We start from the raw sequence: 14,352 nt of genomic DNA, 5'->3' as shown, positions 1-14,352 counted from the left end.
CCGCCCGCAGAGCCCGCCCCCCCGCCCCCGCAGAGTCCCCCTGCAGAGACCCCCCAGCCCTGCCTGCAGAGCCCTCCCGCACAGAGCCCCCCAGGGCCCTTCACCCCCTCCCCGCAGAGCCCCCCCCTGCAGAGACCCCCACCCCCTGCCCACAGAGCTCCCCTTCGCCCGCAGAGCCCCCCAGAGCCCTCCACCACCACCCCTGCCCGCAGAGCCCCCTAGAGCCCTCCACGCCCCCCCCCCGCCCGCAGAGCCCCCCAGAGCCCTCCACCCTCTGCCCACAGAGCCCCCCGCCTTTAAGGGCCTTGACCGCGGGGTCTGTGAGCGGTGTTTCAGAGATTAGTGCCCTGTCTTTCCCTCGTTTTTCTTTTTGTATCTTAAAAACCTTAAAGATTTTATAATCTTTAAGTAAAAGAGTAAGAACGAGAGTAAAAACTTTATACTCTCATTCCCAGAATCTTTAGAAAGTCTAAATTTCAAGCTAGTGGAAATGAAGAACAGCCAGATTCACTTTCTAGGGAAGAATCAGTGCATTCTAGCGTGATGACCTTTTTTAGTCTCATATTTGAACTCTGTATGATACATTTTTAAAAAGAGATTTAGGGGCTGTTATTCCTCTTTTGGAGTTCAGGCCTACTGCTAGTTAGCCGGGTGTCTTACCTTCCTGTTACCACCAAGTGTCTAACTTAGAAGCGGCAGATTGACCCAAATGACAGCATTTAGTTTGGTTTTATTGTTTATATTAGTGGTGCTAACTTATTCTGAGTTTTTGAACACATCTCGGTTTCTTTGTTCACCCCTTAGAATAGTAGCAAAAAGACCTTACATTGGTGGTGACTTAAGAGGGACACAGAGGCTTTATTTTCTTTCTTTCTTCTTTTTCTTTTCTGGCCAAGCTGCGCATGGCTCGTGGGATCTGTTCCATCCCATCCTGACCTGGGATGGAACCTGGGCCATGGCTGTGAAAGCACCGCGTGCTGATGCCCGGGCCTCTAGGGAAGTCCCAAGAGAGGCTTTATTTTCTAAAGGCTGTGTTTACTGAAAGTGAAAGTGAAGTCGCTCAGTCGTGTCCGACTCTTTGTGACCCCGTGGACTGTAACCTACCAGGCTTCTCCAGGCAAGAATACTGGAGTGGGTTGCCATTTTCCTTCTCCATGGGATCTTCCCGACCCAGGGATTGAACCCGGGTCTCCCGCCTTCCAGGCAGATGCTTTACCCTCTGAGCCACCAGGGAAGCCCATGTTTACTGAGCTAAGAGGTATTTCTGAGCCTCAGGGTAACTGTAAAGATCCTCAGGATTACAGGAAATATTACTTCATGGACACTTGCATGGTGGTGCCGTGGTTAAGATTCTGTGCTACCACTGCAAAGGGCGTGGGTTCCGTCCCTGGTGGGGGAATTAAGATCCCTGATGCCGCACAGCGTGGTCAGAACAGAAAGAAGACTTCATGGGTGATACTTGTTCAGGTAACAGTGTGAACCTGGAGAGGCTCCGCCCCCATCAGCCCGCCCCCAGGGTGAGGATGGTCTGGGGCAGTGTCTCACTTGGCACGCATCCCTCTGATTCGGGGAGACCCAGGTCATTTCTGGACAGGAGTCGTCTCCATCAGGGTCCGAGAACTTCTCAGGAAAGGGAAAAGCAGGGCCTTTATGCCCGAGTGACGTTGCCGCTGACCCAGGAAAGAATGGAAAAGGCGTCCGAGTGGAGCAGCTCGATGCTGTGTTTATTTCACGCAGTGTTTGTGGGTTGCTAGGAGAGAGCGCACGTCAGATGTCACAGCGGAGATGCCCGTTAGGAGGACACAGCTGTTGTCCTGGAGCCGCAGTCAGCTGGGGGGGCGGGGGCAGCGTCCCTGTGTGTCACGACCAAGGCCCAGACTTAGTGCCAGAGGCGGAGTCCAAGGAAGAAGAGGGAAGGTTCGGTTGTCAGAACATGCAAAGGCCTCTAAAAGGGGCTTTGAAAGACATGGAAAGTTTCTAATAATAGCAGGAAAGCGGGGAAGGGAGGGTGTTTCATCAGTTGGAGGGACTGTTGAACTGTGGGATGCAAGTGAGCTATTGTGTTTGGGGATAATGCGGGGTTCAGGGTGAGCAGAGAGGGTGCGGCTCAGTCCAGATGTGTGCGTGCAGGGCTGACTCTGGGGGAGTGCGGGGTTCAGGGTGACCAGAGAGGGTGCGGCTCAGTCCACATGTGTGTATGCGGGGCTGACTCTGGGGCAGTGGGGGGTTCAGAGTGACCAGAGAGGGTGCGGCTCAGTCCACATGTGTGTGTGTGGGGCTGACTCTGGGGCAGTGGGGGTTCAGAGTGACCAGAGAGGGTGAGGCTCAGTCCAGGAGCGTGTCCTGCACTCACTCTGTGTATTTTTTGCATTTTGGTTTCTCAGGGTTGGGAGGTGAAGGAGCATGGACATGAAGGGCAGCAGGTGGCCTTAGTGTGGTCGGGGAGAGCAGAGGGAGCGGCTAGCCTCAGCGCGGAGTCTGTCTTCCTCTGAGTCTGTGAGGGGAGAGTGGGGACGGCTAGAAGTCAGATGAGTTCATATATGTGCAGTCCACCTGTAAGGTAGACACATTTATGGATGCTCTGTTTATACCAGGTACTAAGCAGTGAGAAAGCAGTACCCTCGAAAAATGCGCTCTAAATCTAATAGCTGCAGGCTCTCCTCGGCCAGCTCCTGAATGCAGTGGCCACGCACTGTCGTTTTAAATTCTTCTGCAGTGTCTTTAAAACGTGTTGTTGTTTGGTCATTCAGTCATGTCTGACTGTTTACAACCCCATGGACTGTAGCCCCCCAGGCTCCTCTGTCCCTGGGATTTTCCAGGCTAAGTGGAAAATACTGGACTGGGTTGCCATTCTCTTCTCCCGGGAATCTTCCTGATCAAGGGATCAAACCTGCATCTCCTGCTTTGGCAGGTGGGTTCTTTACCACTGAGCCCCAAGGGGAGCCTCAGTGTGCTAAAAACGTGCGCCCTTTAAACGTAGAAGGGGACCTGTAAATGCTTGCTGCGTTGTGGATTGGTTGAAGTCTAATTTAAGTCATTTTTCTTTCTCCTTTAAATACTTGTATTTGGGAGCACTCTGGCACTGTTGGGGTTCTCACTGGCCCCAGGGTGACTTGCTGTGGTGCCAAGATGAACTGGAGCTGAAGTCAGGAGACGGGGCCGCAGCTCTGTCTTTCAGCTCTAACAGCACCCACGTGGCCTAATCCTGAAATTGTGTAAGACTCATTATATAATTGTACGTGAAAGTACTTTGAAAATCAAAAGGATCTCTGTAAGGTATCAAAGTTATCAGGCCTTTCTTCTTTAGGATTGAACACTGTATTGCCTTTCAATATAGAATCTAATTATTTAGAATATACTCATTTATTTCTTCAGTCATTTAGTTTCTTCTTAGAGTGTAGATTTCATGGAGATGGCTGGTTGAAGGGAGAGTTCTGTGGACATGTAACCTAGGCAGATTTATGAAAATTTTAATTTGTCCTTCATTCTGTTTTCGTGCCCTGGCACTACTTACTGTGCTCTTAATGGGAATGGGGAGCGTTTCTGTGAGAATCGCTCCTTTCCATCTCTTCTGGGGACTCCGTTCTCAGTATTAGCGGTGTCCTGAGCCCTCCTGGAAGCCTGGGTTTGGACCTCGGCCTCGGGGTGAGCTTTAAGGCTGCGTGTCTCCCTTGTGGTGTTTACAAAGTGCCCTGCCGCCCACCGGGAGTGAGGGAATGGGGTTCAGAGACGAGTGTGAGAAATCCCACTTGTAGGCATTGTTCTTACCAAGAAATAGAGACGCTTTTGATCCCAACTGTTGAAGGCTAGTGGAGTGCCTTATCTGGGACCACACTAAAACTCCAGATGGAGGCCATGCTCTGCGCGGAGCCCCAGGCACAGGAGTGCCGCTGGTCTCAGACTGGAAAGGTTGATTCTGATTCTGATCTTGTCTGCATAGGTATTTCATTAATCATGGAGCCAGCGTGGGCATCGTCAACAGCGAAGGTGAAGTTCCCTCTGACCTTGCAGAAGAGCCTGCCATGAAGGACCTTCTTCTGGAGCAGGTGAAGAAGCAAGGTGAGCTGAGGGCCAGAGGGCAGGAGGGGCCTGGGCATAGCTGCACGACAATGTCTGCTCATGCCGGCCGTTGCTGCCCAGGGCACATGCCCTACTAGTCCTCGTGCGCGGATCGGCCAGGCCAGACTCCAGAGGCGGTGCGGTCGGCCCGCCCCTGCAGCCCTGGGCCGTGCACCGCGGTGTAGTCAGGCGGCCGGTGGGCGCTGTGACGCTGCAGGGCAGGCTGAGGAGGGGCGCACACCAGCTCCTGCGTGTGCAGACGGTGTGGGCGTGGCGTCCCGTGGCGAGGTCCGCAGAGGAGGTGGCCCGTGTCCCTCTGAGCACTGGCCAGTCCTCTCTCTGACTTTGCGCCTTTCCTCTTGAGCAGAGCTGAACGTGGTGCTGGTGGGACATTTGTTGCAGCCTCTGAAGTGATCTGTAACCATCCTGATTATGAAATTTTCTGGTAGTTTGTTACAGTGAGGAAGCTAATTAATTAGACGAAGAAACTCTGAAAATGCTTAGTTTATATTTTCAGAAGAATCCACTTCAGAGAACCGGTCAGGATTCTCTGACTGGAGGTCTTTGGGTTCTTTTAATTTAAAAAGTTGCAAGTAACCCTGGGCCTACATGGCAGGGAGGACAGGCCTTGGGGCGTCTGCCGGAAGTGCCTCAGAGCTGTGTGGGCCCGAGGCGTGGGGACGTGCCTTCCTGCTGGGAGCCCCCCGCACCCACAGTCTGCAGTCCACCCTGGGGGTCTCTCTGCTGTGACCTTCCTGATGCGATTCCTGCCGGCCGGACGGGCCTGCGTTCACACCATCCAAGGCCGCCTTTGCTCCAGCAGCAGAGCTGAGGCACTGAGACAGGCCGAGTGCCTGCAGAGCTGAGAATACTAACACTTAATAACTTGTCCATAATGTTCTGAAGGGAAATAGAATCCCTCGGAAGTGTCTCTGTGCTGGCTGCTCCTCAACTCTAGGCCACAGAGCTTCACTCAACGTGTTTCTGTACTCAGGGAAATGAACTTCAGAGGGAGTTAATTTATCAAAGTACATGATACCTGAGACTAAGGTTGTTGGCCCCATCTTAGGTGTAGCAAGGGGAGAGGAGGGGCAGACAGGGGCCTGGGGGCGACCGCTCTGTGGCCCCGAGTGACCGCCTGGCCTCCGCGTGTTTATTCCCTCCTGTGTTCAGTGGGCGTAGTGACAGGCGCCCGCAGAGGACGGTGGGGAACAAAGGCTGACCCGTGAGGAGGCTGTGACTGCACTGTGCAGGCGTCACAGGGCCGCCTGTCCTCAGGCTCTTCAGGCCAGCCTGCCTGCAGGCCTCAGTGGGCCGCCGTCTGTGTTAGCCTAGTGGCCTCTCCCTGGGGGGCTGCTGGCGGCCGTGAACGCTGTGGCTCTTCCGATGCAGAGTGAGTTGGCTGAGCACCAAGCTGCTGCTGGCGCTTGGCCCTCAGGCGGGCCCGCCGGGCCGCAGCGGCTGAGTGGCTGTCCGGCGTGCCTCCGCAGGGCTGGACCTCGAGCAGGCGCGGCGGCAGGAGGAGCAGCAGATGCTTCAGGATGCCCGCCAGTGGCTGAACAGCGGCAGGATCGCCGACGTGAGGCAGGCGCGCTCAGGGGCCACTGCCCTGCACGTGGCTGCAGCCAAGGGCTATTCTGAGGTCCTCAGGTGGGTCCACACTGCGGCAGGGACACACAGCCAGGAGCGGACACAGCGCTGAGGTTCCCAGAGGGGCACTGTCCTCCCCACCCTCCTCCCCCTCACCGTCCCTCCTCCCCACCCTCCTCCCCCTCGCCATCCCTCCTCCCCACCCTCCTCCCCCTCACCATCCCTCCTCCCCCCTCGCTGTTCCTCATCCCCCTCGCCGTCCCTCCTCCCCACCCTCCTCCCCACTCTGCCCTCCTCCCGCACACCGTCCCTCCTCCCCCCTCGCTGTCCGTCATCCCCGCCCTCCTGCCCCTCGCTGTCCCTCATCCCCGCCCTCCTGCCCCTCGCTGTCCCTCCTCCCCACCCCCCTCACCATCCCCCCTCCTCCTCGCCGTCCCTCCTCCCCACCCTCCTCCCCCTCACCGTCCCTCCTCCCCCTCCCCCCTCCCCCTCGCTGTCCCTCCTGCCCCCTCCCCGCCCTCCTCCCTGTCCCACCTCCTCTACCTGCTGGGTCGTTCCCCGCCCTCCTCCCACTGGCTGCCCCGGCTTCTCCTGGCGCTCCGTGGGGAGCAGAGCTGGGGTGGCCTGGAGGGGCTGGTGGGTCTCCTACTGCTCGGCGGTTCATCTCCGGCTCCCCTGCCCCCCCCCACCCCCTTGCAGTACAAGCAGACGTGCGTCCCTGCGTCCTCTGTGGACTCGTTAGGCTGGTGGCATAGGTTTCAGGGGAGCTGTACTCGCTGGGGTAGGGCGGTCGCCCATGCGGGAGGGGTCTGGACTCCTCCGTCTTCCCATCCCTGCGCGTCCCCCTGCTCTGTGGAGCCTCGGGGCCGCCGGGCGGGTGCAGCACTGGCAGCTGTGTGTGTCTGTCAGCAGACGCGCTCGCTGCTTGTGTCCTGGGACGAGGCTCCTGGTCTGTGTGGTGGGTGTCGGTGCTCCTGTCTTCAGGACAGGGTTCCCTTGTTTGCTTCTCTGGAGGCCCGCGGCGGTGCTGCCTCTGTCAGCTGGGGGTCATGCTGGCCTCCATGTGCCCCGCGGCCTTGGAGCCTCAGCGGGAGCCCCTGCAGGCACTCCTGCCGGGGGAGGTGGCAGACTGCCTGGAGAACGGGCGCGGGAGGAGGGAGAGGATGAGGGGCCATGGGCCGGGCCCTGGACGGGGCTCTGGGTGGTGTCTGTGCTGGGGGGTGACGTGGCTGCACCCCAGTGTGGCCTCGGTCGGGGGGACTCAGCTGTGACCGCTGCGCTGATGCCTGAGAGCAGAGGGCTCGGCACCGGGGCTCAGGGCTGGGGCGCGGCTGGCCGGCAACGTCAGACACACAGCTGTGCGTTGGGCAGGGAACCCTGGTGCAGAGGGTCTGAACGTCTCGTCCGGATTCTCCTCAGACTTTTGATTCAGGCTGGCTATGAGCTCAACGTCCAGGATCACGACGGCTGGACCCCTCTGCACGCAGCCGCTCACTGGGGCGTGAAGGAGGCTTGCTCCATCCTGGCGGAGGCCCTCTGCGACATGGACGTCAGGAACAAGCTGGTGAGTGGGCGCCCCCAGCGGCATCCTGGAGCACGAGGCGGGAAGGCCCTGTCCAGTGGCCAGGCCTGCCATCTGGAGCAGGCACCCCCAGCAGCTAGAGCCCTGCACCTGCCCCATCCACCCACCTACACGCACATTCGCCTGGTGACATGAAAGCCGTCTGCTGACTCTGCTTACACCGAAGCCCCTGAAACAGACAGAAAATGAAAAAAGAAAACGTTCTTACCTTAGCGGAAGTGAGTCGTGGGGAAGCCCGAGACCGCTGTCGGAAGAAGTGTGAAATGCTTCAGCTTTTCATTCAGAAACGTAGTAGCCGAGCCCTGCTTGCGGCCATTCATTAACCGTGACGACAGCAGCCTCGAGTTTGGCTGAACGCGTGGCGTCCAGCCTCGCGCCGGGCGGGTTAGAGGCCCCGCAGCTCCCTCTCACCCGCTGACCGCGGATCCGGAAGCCTGGCTGTTTGCTCAGGGGCCGCTCCGGTCTGCCCCGCCCCACCCCGCTCACCCATGGTCTGTGGGCCCGGGCCCTTCGCTGAGCTGTGGCCTGAGGGTCTCACTTAATGGGCTGCTTCCTGTGACTAGTCTTAGTGCCCACGCCTGGGCCTCCTTCTGAGGCCTCTGAGAGCCCCTTGTTGAGTTCATTGTAGCAACTGTGAACATTTGGAAGAGATACAAGTAGAGATTTCAATTGATTATTTGCCAAGAGACGATAAACAGTAGAGGTGAGGTGAGGATTGCCTGCTCACTGTTTCACAAAACGCAAAGCCCTGTGTCTGTGGGGTCCCTTGTCTTACGCCTCCTCTCTGATAGAGGAGGGCCTCATCCTGGTGCTAACTCGGCGAGTTAGGGAGGCAGCGGTCAGAGGGTCAGAGGCCTGAGACGAGTGCCAGCTGGTCCCCGGGTAGAGGCGCGTGACCGCGGCGTCTGTCTCCTCGCCAGGGCCAGACGCCGTTTGATGTGGCCGACGAGGGCCTGGTGGAGCACCTGGAGACGCTGCAGAAGAGACAGAGCGTGGTGAGTCTGCCTGGCGGCCGTGTGGTCTGTCTGTCCTCGTCCCAGCAGTGGTCACTGTTCCTCCAGGAACAGTCCGTTAGAGGAAACATCCCCAAAGCCATTGCTGCTGAAGTTCGCTCATTGTCTCGCATCACCAGCTGGAAGGCACACACGGCGATGACGGCTCTGGTTGCTGGAGTTCTAGCAAGTGATGTGACGTGTTGGAGTCAGTGTTTTCCAAACAGGGAGTACTGAGTTGAGGATGTCTCGTGAGTTCCTTATTGACTGAAGGGACTTCTTTCTTTAAAGGAGGTTGACTACAGGGAGGAATATGTTTCTTTCTTAGAAAGCAAGCAAACCCACGAAGCTCAGAGATGTGGCCTGGTCCGGCGCTTGGTCAGTGATTCATACCTAGCCCAGGTCCATCGGATGTCCGCAGTCGTTCCCTTCCTGCTCTCCTGAGCATGTGATGGTTTGCTCCTGGGCCCGTGGCACAGCGCCTCTCAGGAGGACCTCGGAGGCTTGTGCCCACGTCCAGGCACAGTGTGGCAGCCCTCCCCGGCCGGGGCGAGCAGGGAGTGAGTCACCCTCCACTGCAGGAGGGCTGCCGGGGGGAGGACGGGGCCGGTCACGGCAGGGCTCGAGCAGCTCCCCTTGGGGTGGAGGAAGGTGATGCTCTTGCTTTCCTGTGTTCCCCTCTGCGGGGCCGCGGCTCGGGTTCAGAAGGGCGTGCAGAGCCATTCTGAGGGGAGAGCGTGGGGCTCCCGGCACTCAGCGCCGTCGGGCTGGGGTGGGAGAGGCCTCGCTGGGGAGCCCGGCCCCAGAGCGCAGACGCACCGGGCCCAGTGGGCTCCGTCACTGAGCAGTCGCAGCCTTGCTAACATCAGAGTGTGATTTTCACGGTTACGTGTTAATTGTTTTATGAATACTTTATTCTGAAATAGTTTTGGGGCTCACGTAGGAGTTGCAGAAATACAGTAGAGAGTTCCCACGTGTGTTTTACCCAGTGTGGTTCGTCTCTGAACACGAATAGTATCTTCACTAAATGACATCTTCCCACCACTGGGAGTGGTGCCTGCCTTTGCCTCCGCATAACTCTGGGGTCCGGGGATAAAAATACATGTTGTCTGGAGCGTGTGTCTAAGTGCTGGGCAGGTTTTCCTAAGGGCTCATTTCCCATTTGGCACCTGTTTCTCTGTAGAAGCCTTGCCAACTTAATTCAGCATCGGATCATAGAGCGTTCTCTCACAGGCGCTTCTGGCGCTTCACCCTTTGGAATGAGGTTTGGGGCGATGAGGTTTGGATGTTTAGGAGGCGGGTGTCCCTGAAGCTCTGGTGCCATGGTTTTCCTCTTCTCACTGGCCGAGGGCTTGCCTCTGTCTCCATCTTCCGAGCAGCCCCTCTGCTGTGCCCTGCCGCGCCTCACTCCCCCGGTGCTGGCGCAGCGATGGGGCCGCCGGAGTCCTCGTCACTGCTGATTTCTTCCCGTGGTCAACGTCTTCCCTTTCCCGTTCTCTTGATTTCCAGCTTCGAAGTGAAAAAGAGACACGGAACAAGCTAATCGAATCAGACTTGAACAGCAAGCTGCACAGCAGACTCTTTAAGAAGTAAGATATTTGGGTTTGAGCCCAGCTGCGTGTGACAGACTTAGCTTGAGAATTCATACGGTGAAGAGACTCGTGTCTGATTGTAGCCAGATAGCCTTTAAACACGGGGGGATGTTCGATGGGTGAGGAGGTGGGTGGCGTGGCCATGGGGGACCTGCGAGTTGGGGGGGGGTGCTCACTTTGTGAAGTAATGGAGACCATGTTTGTTTCTTTTTTCCCAGCTACGGGCTCTTAGTGCCAAGTGCTTCCCGAACTGGAAGCTCTGAGCTCGGGGCCACGTCTGTTCCGTTGCCCTTGTTCTGGTGTCTCACGTGGTCCTGGCGTGCAGCGATCACGCAGTAAACATTTGTTAAATGACTTGTTAAAACTGTTCACCTCGTTCACCATGAGGAATTGTAGCCCCGTTTTCCCGAGTGCAGAGCAGCCAGGTCTCCGTACGTCACACTCTCACGTTGGACACTAAAGGGACCTAAGGGAGGGTTTGTGTGTGTTTCTGTTACCACTTCTACACAGAGGTTCCTAGGCTTGTCCCCCTTCTACCAGCTCCGCAGCGAGCTCAGAAAGTGGTTTCTCGTCTCTGAGTTACTCAGATTGTCGTCTTTACTTTAGCAAAGAGAAGATGCTCTGTGAGGAGGAGACGCCCAAGTCCCAGCGAGTCGAGGAGGAGAGCAAAGAGTCCAGCAGCTCCAGCTCCGAGGAGGACGAGGGGGAGGACGAGGCCTCGGAGTCAGAGGCCGAGAAGGAGGCGGGGGACCCCGAGGCCGTCCGTCCGCAGAGCGCAGGGGGCCGCCGCGTGTCAGAAGGCAGGTGGAGCCAGCCCTGGGGGACTGATTCCCAAACAGGGGCCCCAGACCATTTTCTTCTCCCTTCTCATCATGTGAAGCCCCTTCAGTTGCTGGTTGGGGATGGAAGAAGGAACACAATCCTGGTTACCTTGCTGACTCTTAACGATGCACGTCGTGTCGAGAGTCTTCAGTTTGCTGTGCAGGGGGTGGGGTGCTGAGCTTGGTCGGACCACCAGGCTCTGGGTTAGCCCGGGGTCTCCACTCATCGGTGGGGGACGCCAGGCTCCGGGTTAGCCCGGGGTCTCCACTCGTGGGCAGGCGTCCCCTTCCAGGTGGACCTGGCAGATCTGGGTTTTGCTGGGTGGGTCTCCCTGCGGCAGTGGCCCTGCTGGGTAACTGGGGGCTCGTGGTGAGCTCAGGCTCCACAGGCCCCAGTCACCACATGCTCCCCTCCAGAGGCATCCCGAGAAGATGCAGGGTTTTCGGTGAGGGGGTGGGCCCGCTTTGGCTGAGAGTCGAGTGTGTGTCCCCCCGGAGCCTGCCCCTCCCTGGCACCCGCTCTGTGAAGGGTCTCCTTTACTGACGTGATTTCTGCAGTTTCAGGGGAGCGCTGCCCTTGTCCACGTCTGGCCTCTCCGAGGACATTTAGGATCTTCGCTTTTGTAGAGCAGACGGGCAGCGGGTTGGTCTGTAGAGCAGGAGAAAACTGTTTAGTCCCTGAGACTCGAGTCGCAGGCACAGCGTGCTCTGGAAACGCCCGTGGCAAACCCGTCAGACATGTACACGTCCATCTTTCCAGCGTTTGCTTTCTTCCTGAGGCTCCCAGTGTTGTCTGGAACGCGCGCCCAGGCTTCTCTGTGCCAGGTCACCGCCTCAGCGGCCTGGGCTGCTGATTGGCCCCGGGTGCCCAGGCCTCAGGTCTCTCGTTCCCTGCAGCCTGGCTCCACGCTGTTCACGCTGCTGCACCCTCTTCAGAGCCCTCCCGTCCCCCCTTCAAGGCTCTGCCTGCAGAGGGTGTCCCAAGCCCAGTGGCCTGGCCTCCGGGACCTCTCCTGCCAGGCTGCAGCTGGCCTTTGCAGCACTGTCCCCAGGTCCGGGCGTGTGCTAGCCGCCCTGGGCTGTTGGAGTTCCCACACGGGCCCCGAGCCCCACCCCACAGTTGCCGTGCCGTGGGGTTCAGCTCTGCCACTGGGGGTTGACTTTGGTCAGAGGCTGTCGGGCCAGCCATGCTGAGGGAGTCTTTGCTCAAGCCTTCTCTGTGGGGGAGCTGCAGAGGCAGCCCCGTCCCGTGCTCTCACCCATCTGCCCTCCAGCGGCGCCCCCTCCTCCTAGGCCGTGGCAGGGACCTGGGCCTGGGGTCTCTGGGGGTCGCTTCCGGGTCTCGGCTTGCACTTGGCCTGGGAGGGGCAGGCACGGTCACTGGCTGTTTTGCTGAGTGTGCCCTGGGCACGCAGAGGGTAGGAGGGCGTGTGCATGAGCAAGGCACACGTCACGTGAGCGGCCGGCTGTGTCCTCTTGTGAGGAGGACTGTGAGTTTGGGATTTATCCCGACACTTCCGGGTCGAGGTCAAGGAGGACGAGGACCTCACATCCTCCAGAGAACACATCCGCATACGTCTACACGGGACACAGCACTTCACGTTTACGTGGTGGTTTTAAATTGCAACATCCTTAACACGTGTTCGTTTATTCCTTACACTGCCCTGTGTGTAAGTGGGGAGGTGACCCGCAGGTGAGGTGAGTGAGGTCTCAGAGTGGGGGGTGGGGGGTGCCAAGACCCTGACTCTGACTGGGGCTCAGAGCAGCAGGGCGGGCGACGCGCAGGAACGGAAGCTGGGTGGGGCTGAGGAGAGCCGCGCCGTGTGGGGGGGCCGGTGCGTCCCGGGCTCCCGTGTCCAGTTGGCCGAGATGCTCTCCTGAAGGGGGTGCCCCTTGCAGCCCCGCCCTCCTGCCGCCCTCTCGTCTCTGCACCGGCTCCTCTGACTTGGGTTCCCACGGGTGGAGCCACTGTGTTGCCCGGATGGCTCGGCCTCTGTGCGAGTCTGCTCTCCCCCAGCCTTGGGTTGCAGGCGCTCGGGGGCGCAGCATGTCCTGCTGGACCCTGAGCAGGACAGGTGCTCAGCGCTCACCTGGGGGGCTGGGGGGGCGGCTTGTGCCTGAACCTTCCAGGTGCTGCCTGGACCCACGTGCACACTGAGCAGGCCTGGCCTCAGGCACAGCCTCGTAAAGGGATGGTTCCGTGTGTGACGCACGCGTGTGGTTGTAGGGAGCGAACGCTGTTCTGCGGCAGGTGTGCGCGGTCTGCGTTTCCCTTTCTCGTTCTGAGCTGCCATGAGCCTCTGCTGAGTTAGTGATCTGCTGCTGCGTGACAAGCCGGCCCAGGGCCTGGGGGCAGCAAGACCGCTCTGTGCGTGCAGTGGTGTTAGCGGTTGGTGGCCTGGGAAGCGCTCTGCCAGGCGGCTTCCCTGCCATCCGTGTGGCAGCGCTGCACAGTCAGGCGTGTGCTGAGCCGGCGGCTGAGGGGCTTCTCCCTTCTGGCCGTCAGGCAGGCGGCCCTGCTCTCCCCGTGGCGGCTGGATTCCAGCCGTAACCACAGAGGGCAAGCTCCGCACACGCGCCTTTTCAGGTGTCTGCTCGTGTCCCTTTGCTTCTGTGCCAGGGGTCACACACGGTCACGGGTCAGGCCTGGGGTCAGTGTGTGGGTGGTGGGGCATGCCCAGCCCAGGGGCCACAGAAGGCAAGGGTCAGGCCTGGGGTCAGTGTGGGGGTGGTGGGCATGCCCAGCCCAGGGGCCACAGAAGGCAAGGGTCAGGCCTGGGGTCAGTGTGGGGGGGGGGGCACACCCAGCCCAGCCCAGGGGCCACAGAAGGTTACAGGTCAGGCCTGGGGTCAGTGTGGGGGGGGCACACCCAGCCCAGCCCAGGGGCCACAGAAGGTTACAGGTCAGGCCTGGGGTCAGTGTGGGGGGGGGCATACCCACCCCAGGGGCCACACACGATCACGGGTCAGGCCTGGGGTCAGTGTGCGGGTGGTGGGGCATGCCCAGCCCAGGGGCCACAGACGGTCACGGGTCAGACCTGGGGTCAGTGTGCGGGTGGTGGGGCATGCCCAGCCCAGGGGCCACAAACAGTCATGGGTCAGGCCTGGGGTCAGTGTGTGGGGGGGTGGAGGGCACACCCAGGGTGTAGGCTCACCGGGTCAGCCCTGGGACAGCTCTTGTGGTTATTGTGAATATTCAGGGCAGTCTGAACGTCTCTGCCCAGGAAGACGGTCTCTCGGGGTAGCGGGGCTGGGCCTGGGGAGTCCAGGGACCAGAGGCGCAGCAGCCCCTGGGCACACACCCCAGGAGAGAGCCCTCCTGATTGTGTCCACCGCGCCCCCCCAGGAGCGCCCTGAGAGTGCTCTTCGCCTGCGGGCTGCCGCCTGCCTGTCCCCCTGCCACGCCAGCGTTGCGCCCTCGGGGCTGGCTCCTCTGCACTGGGTGTGTTTGGGTGTGTTTGCCGTTGTCCTCACTGTGATTGTTTTGCATCTTACCTCTTCTTTTTCTAATTGCCTAGGGAGCAAGGTCTGTCTTGTATTTTCTCAGGCTTTTTCTGCCCAGCCCCTAGAGTGGATTCTACCTGTACTTGCTGATGAACTGTGTGTGTGACGTGTAGTGAGGAGAAGGCTGTCTGTTGTTCATGTGGGAGTTGGTGTCAAGACAGAATTTCACTTGAGCCTGTTTTCTTGTAAGAGGCAGAGGTTGCTGGAGGTTT

The 14,352-nt window shown here is 59.2% G+C and overlaps 1 protein-coding gene across 15 annotated transcripts in view; it reads left to right on the top strand.

The window, feature by feature from the left end:
* The window catches only part of PPP1R12B (protein phosphatase 1 regulatory subunit 12B), a 171,280-nt gene that overhangs the window by 48,529 nt on the left and 108,399 nt on the right, over window positions 1-14,352 (top strand). For all 15 annotated transcript variants that reach the window (XR_008715147.1, XM_055583199.1, XM_055583204.1 and 12 more), the window contains 6 exons: window positions 3,941-4,059; window positions 5,550-5,709; window positions 7,069-7,213; window positions 8,152-8,226; window positions 9,733-9,812; window positions 10,422-10,615. Coding sequence is in view for 14 of the 15 variants with exons in the window: in XM_055583199.1 (XP_055439174.1) it covers window positions 3,941-4,059; window positions 5,550-5,709; window positions 7,069-7,213; window positions 8,152-8,226; window positions 9,733-9,812; window positions 10,422-10,615 (773 nt within the window). In the remaining variant the exon portion in view is untranslated. The remainder of the gene's footprint in view (window positions 1-3,940; window positions 4,060-5,549; window positions 5,710-7,068; window positions 7,214-8,151; window positions 8,227-9,732; window positions 9,813-10,421; window positions 10,616-14,352) is intronic.

Source organism: Bubalus kerabau, chromosome 5 (genome assembly GCF_029407905.1).
Source record: "Bubalus kerabau isolate K-KA32 ecotype Philippines breed swamp buffalo chromosome 5, PCC_UOA_SB_1v2, whole genome shotgun sequence".
In the NCBI taxonomy this organism is placed as follows: Eukaryota; Metazoa; Chordata; class Mammalia; order Artiodactyla; family Bovidae; genus Bubalus; species Bubalus kerabau.
This window is presented reverse-complemented; position numbering and strand designations above follow the sequence as displayed.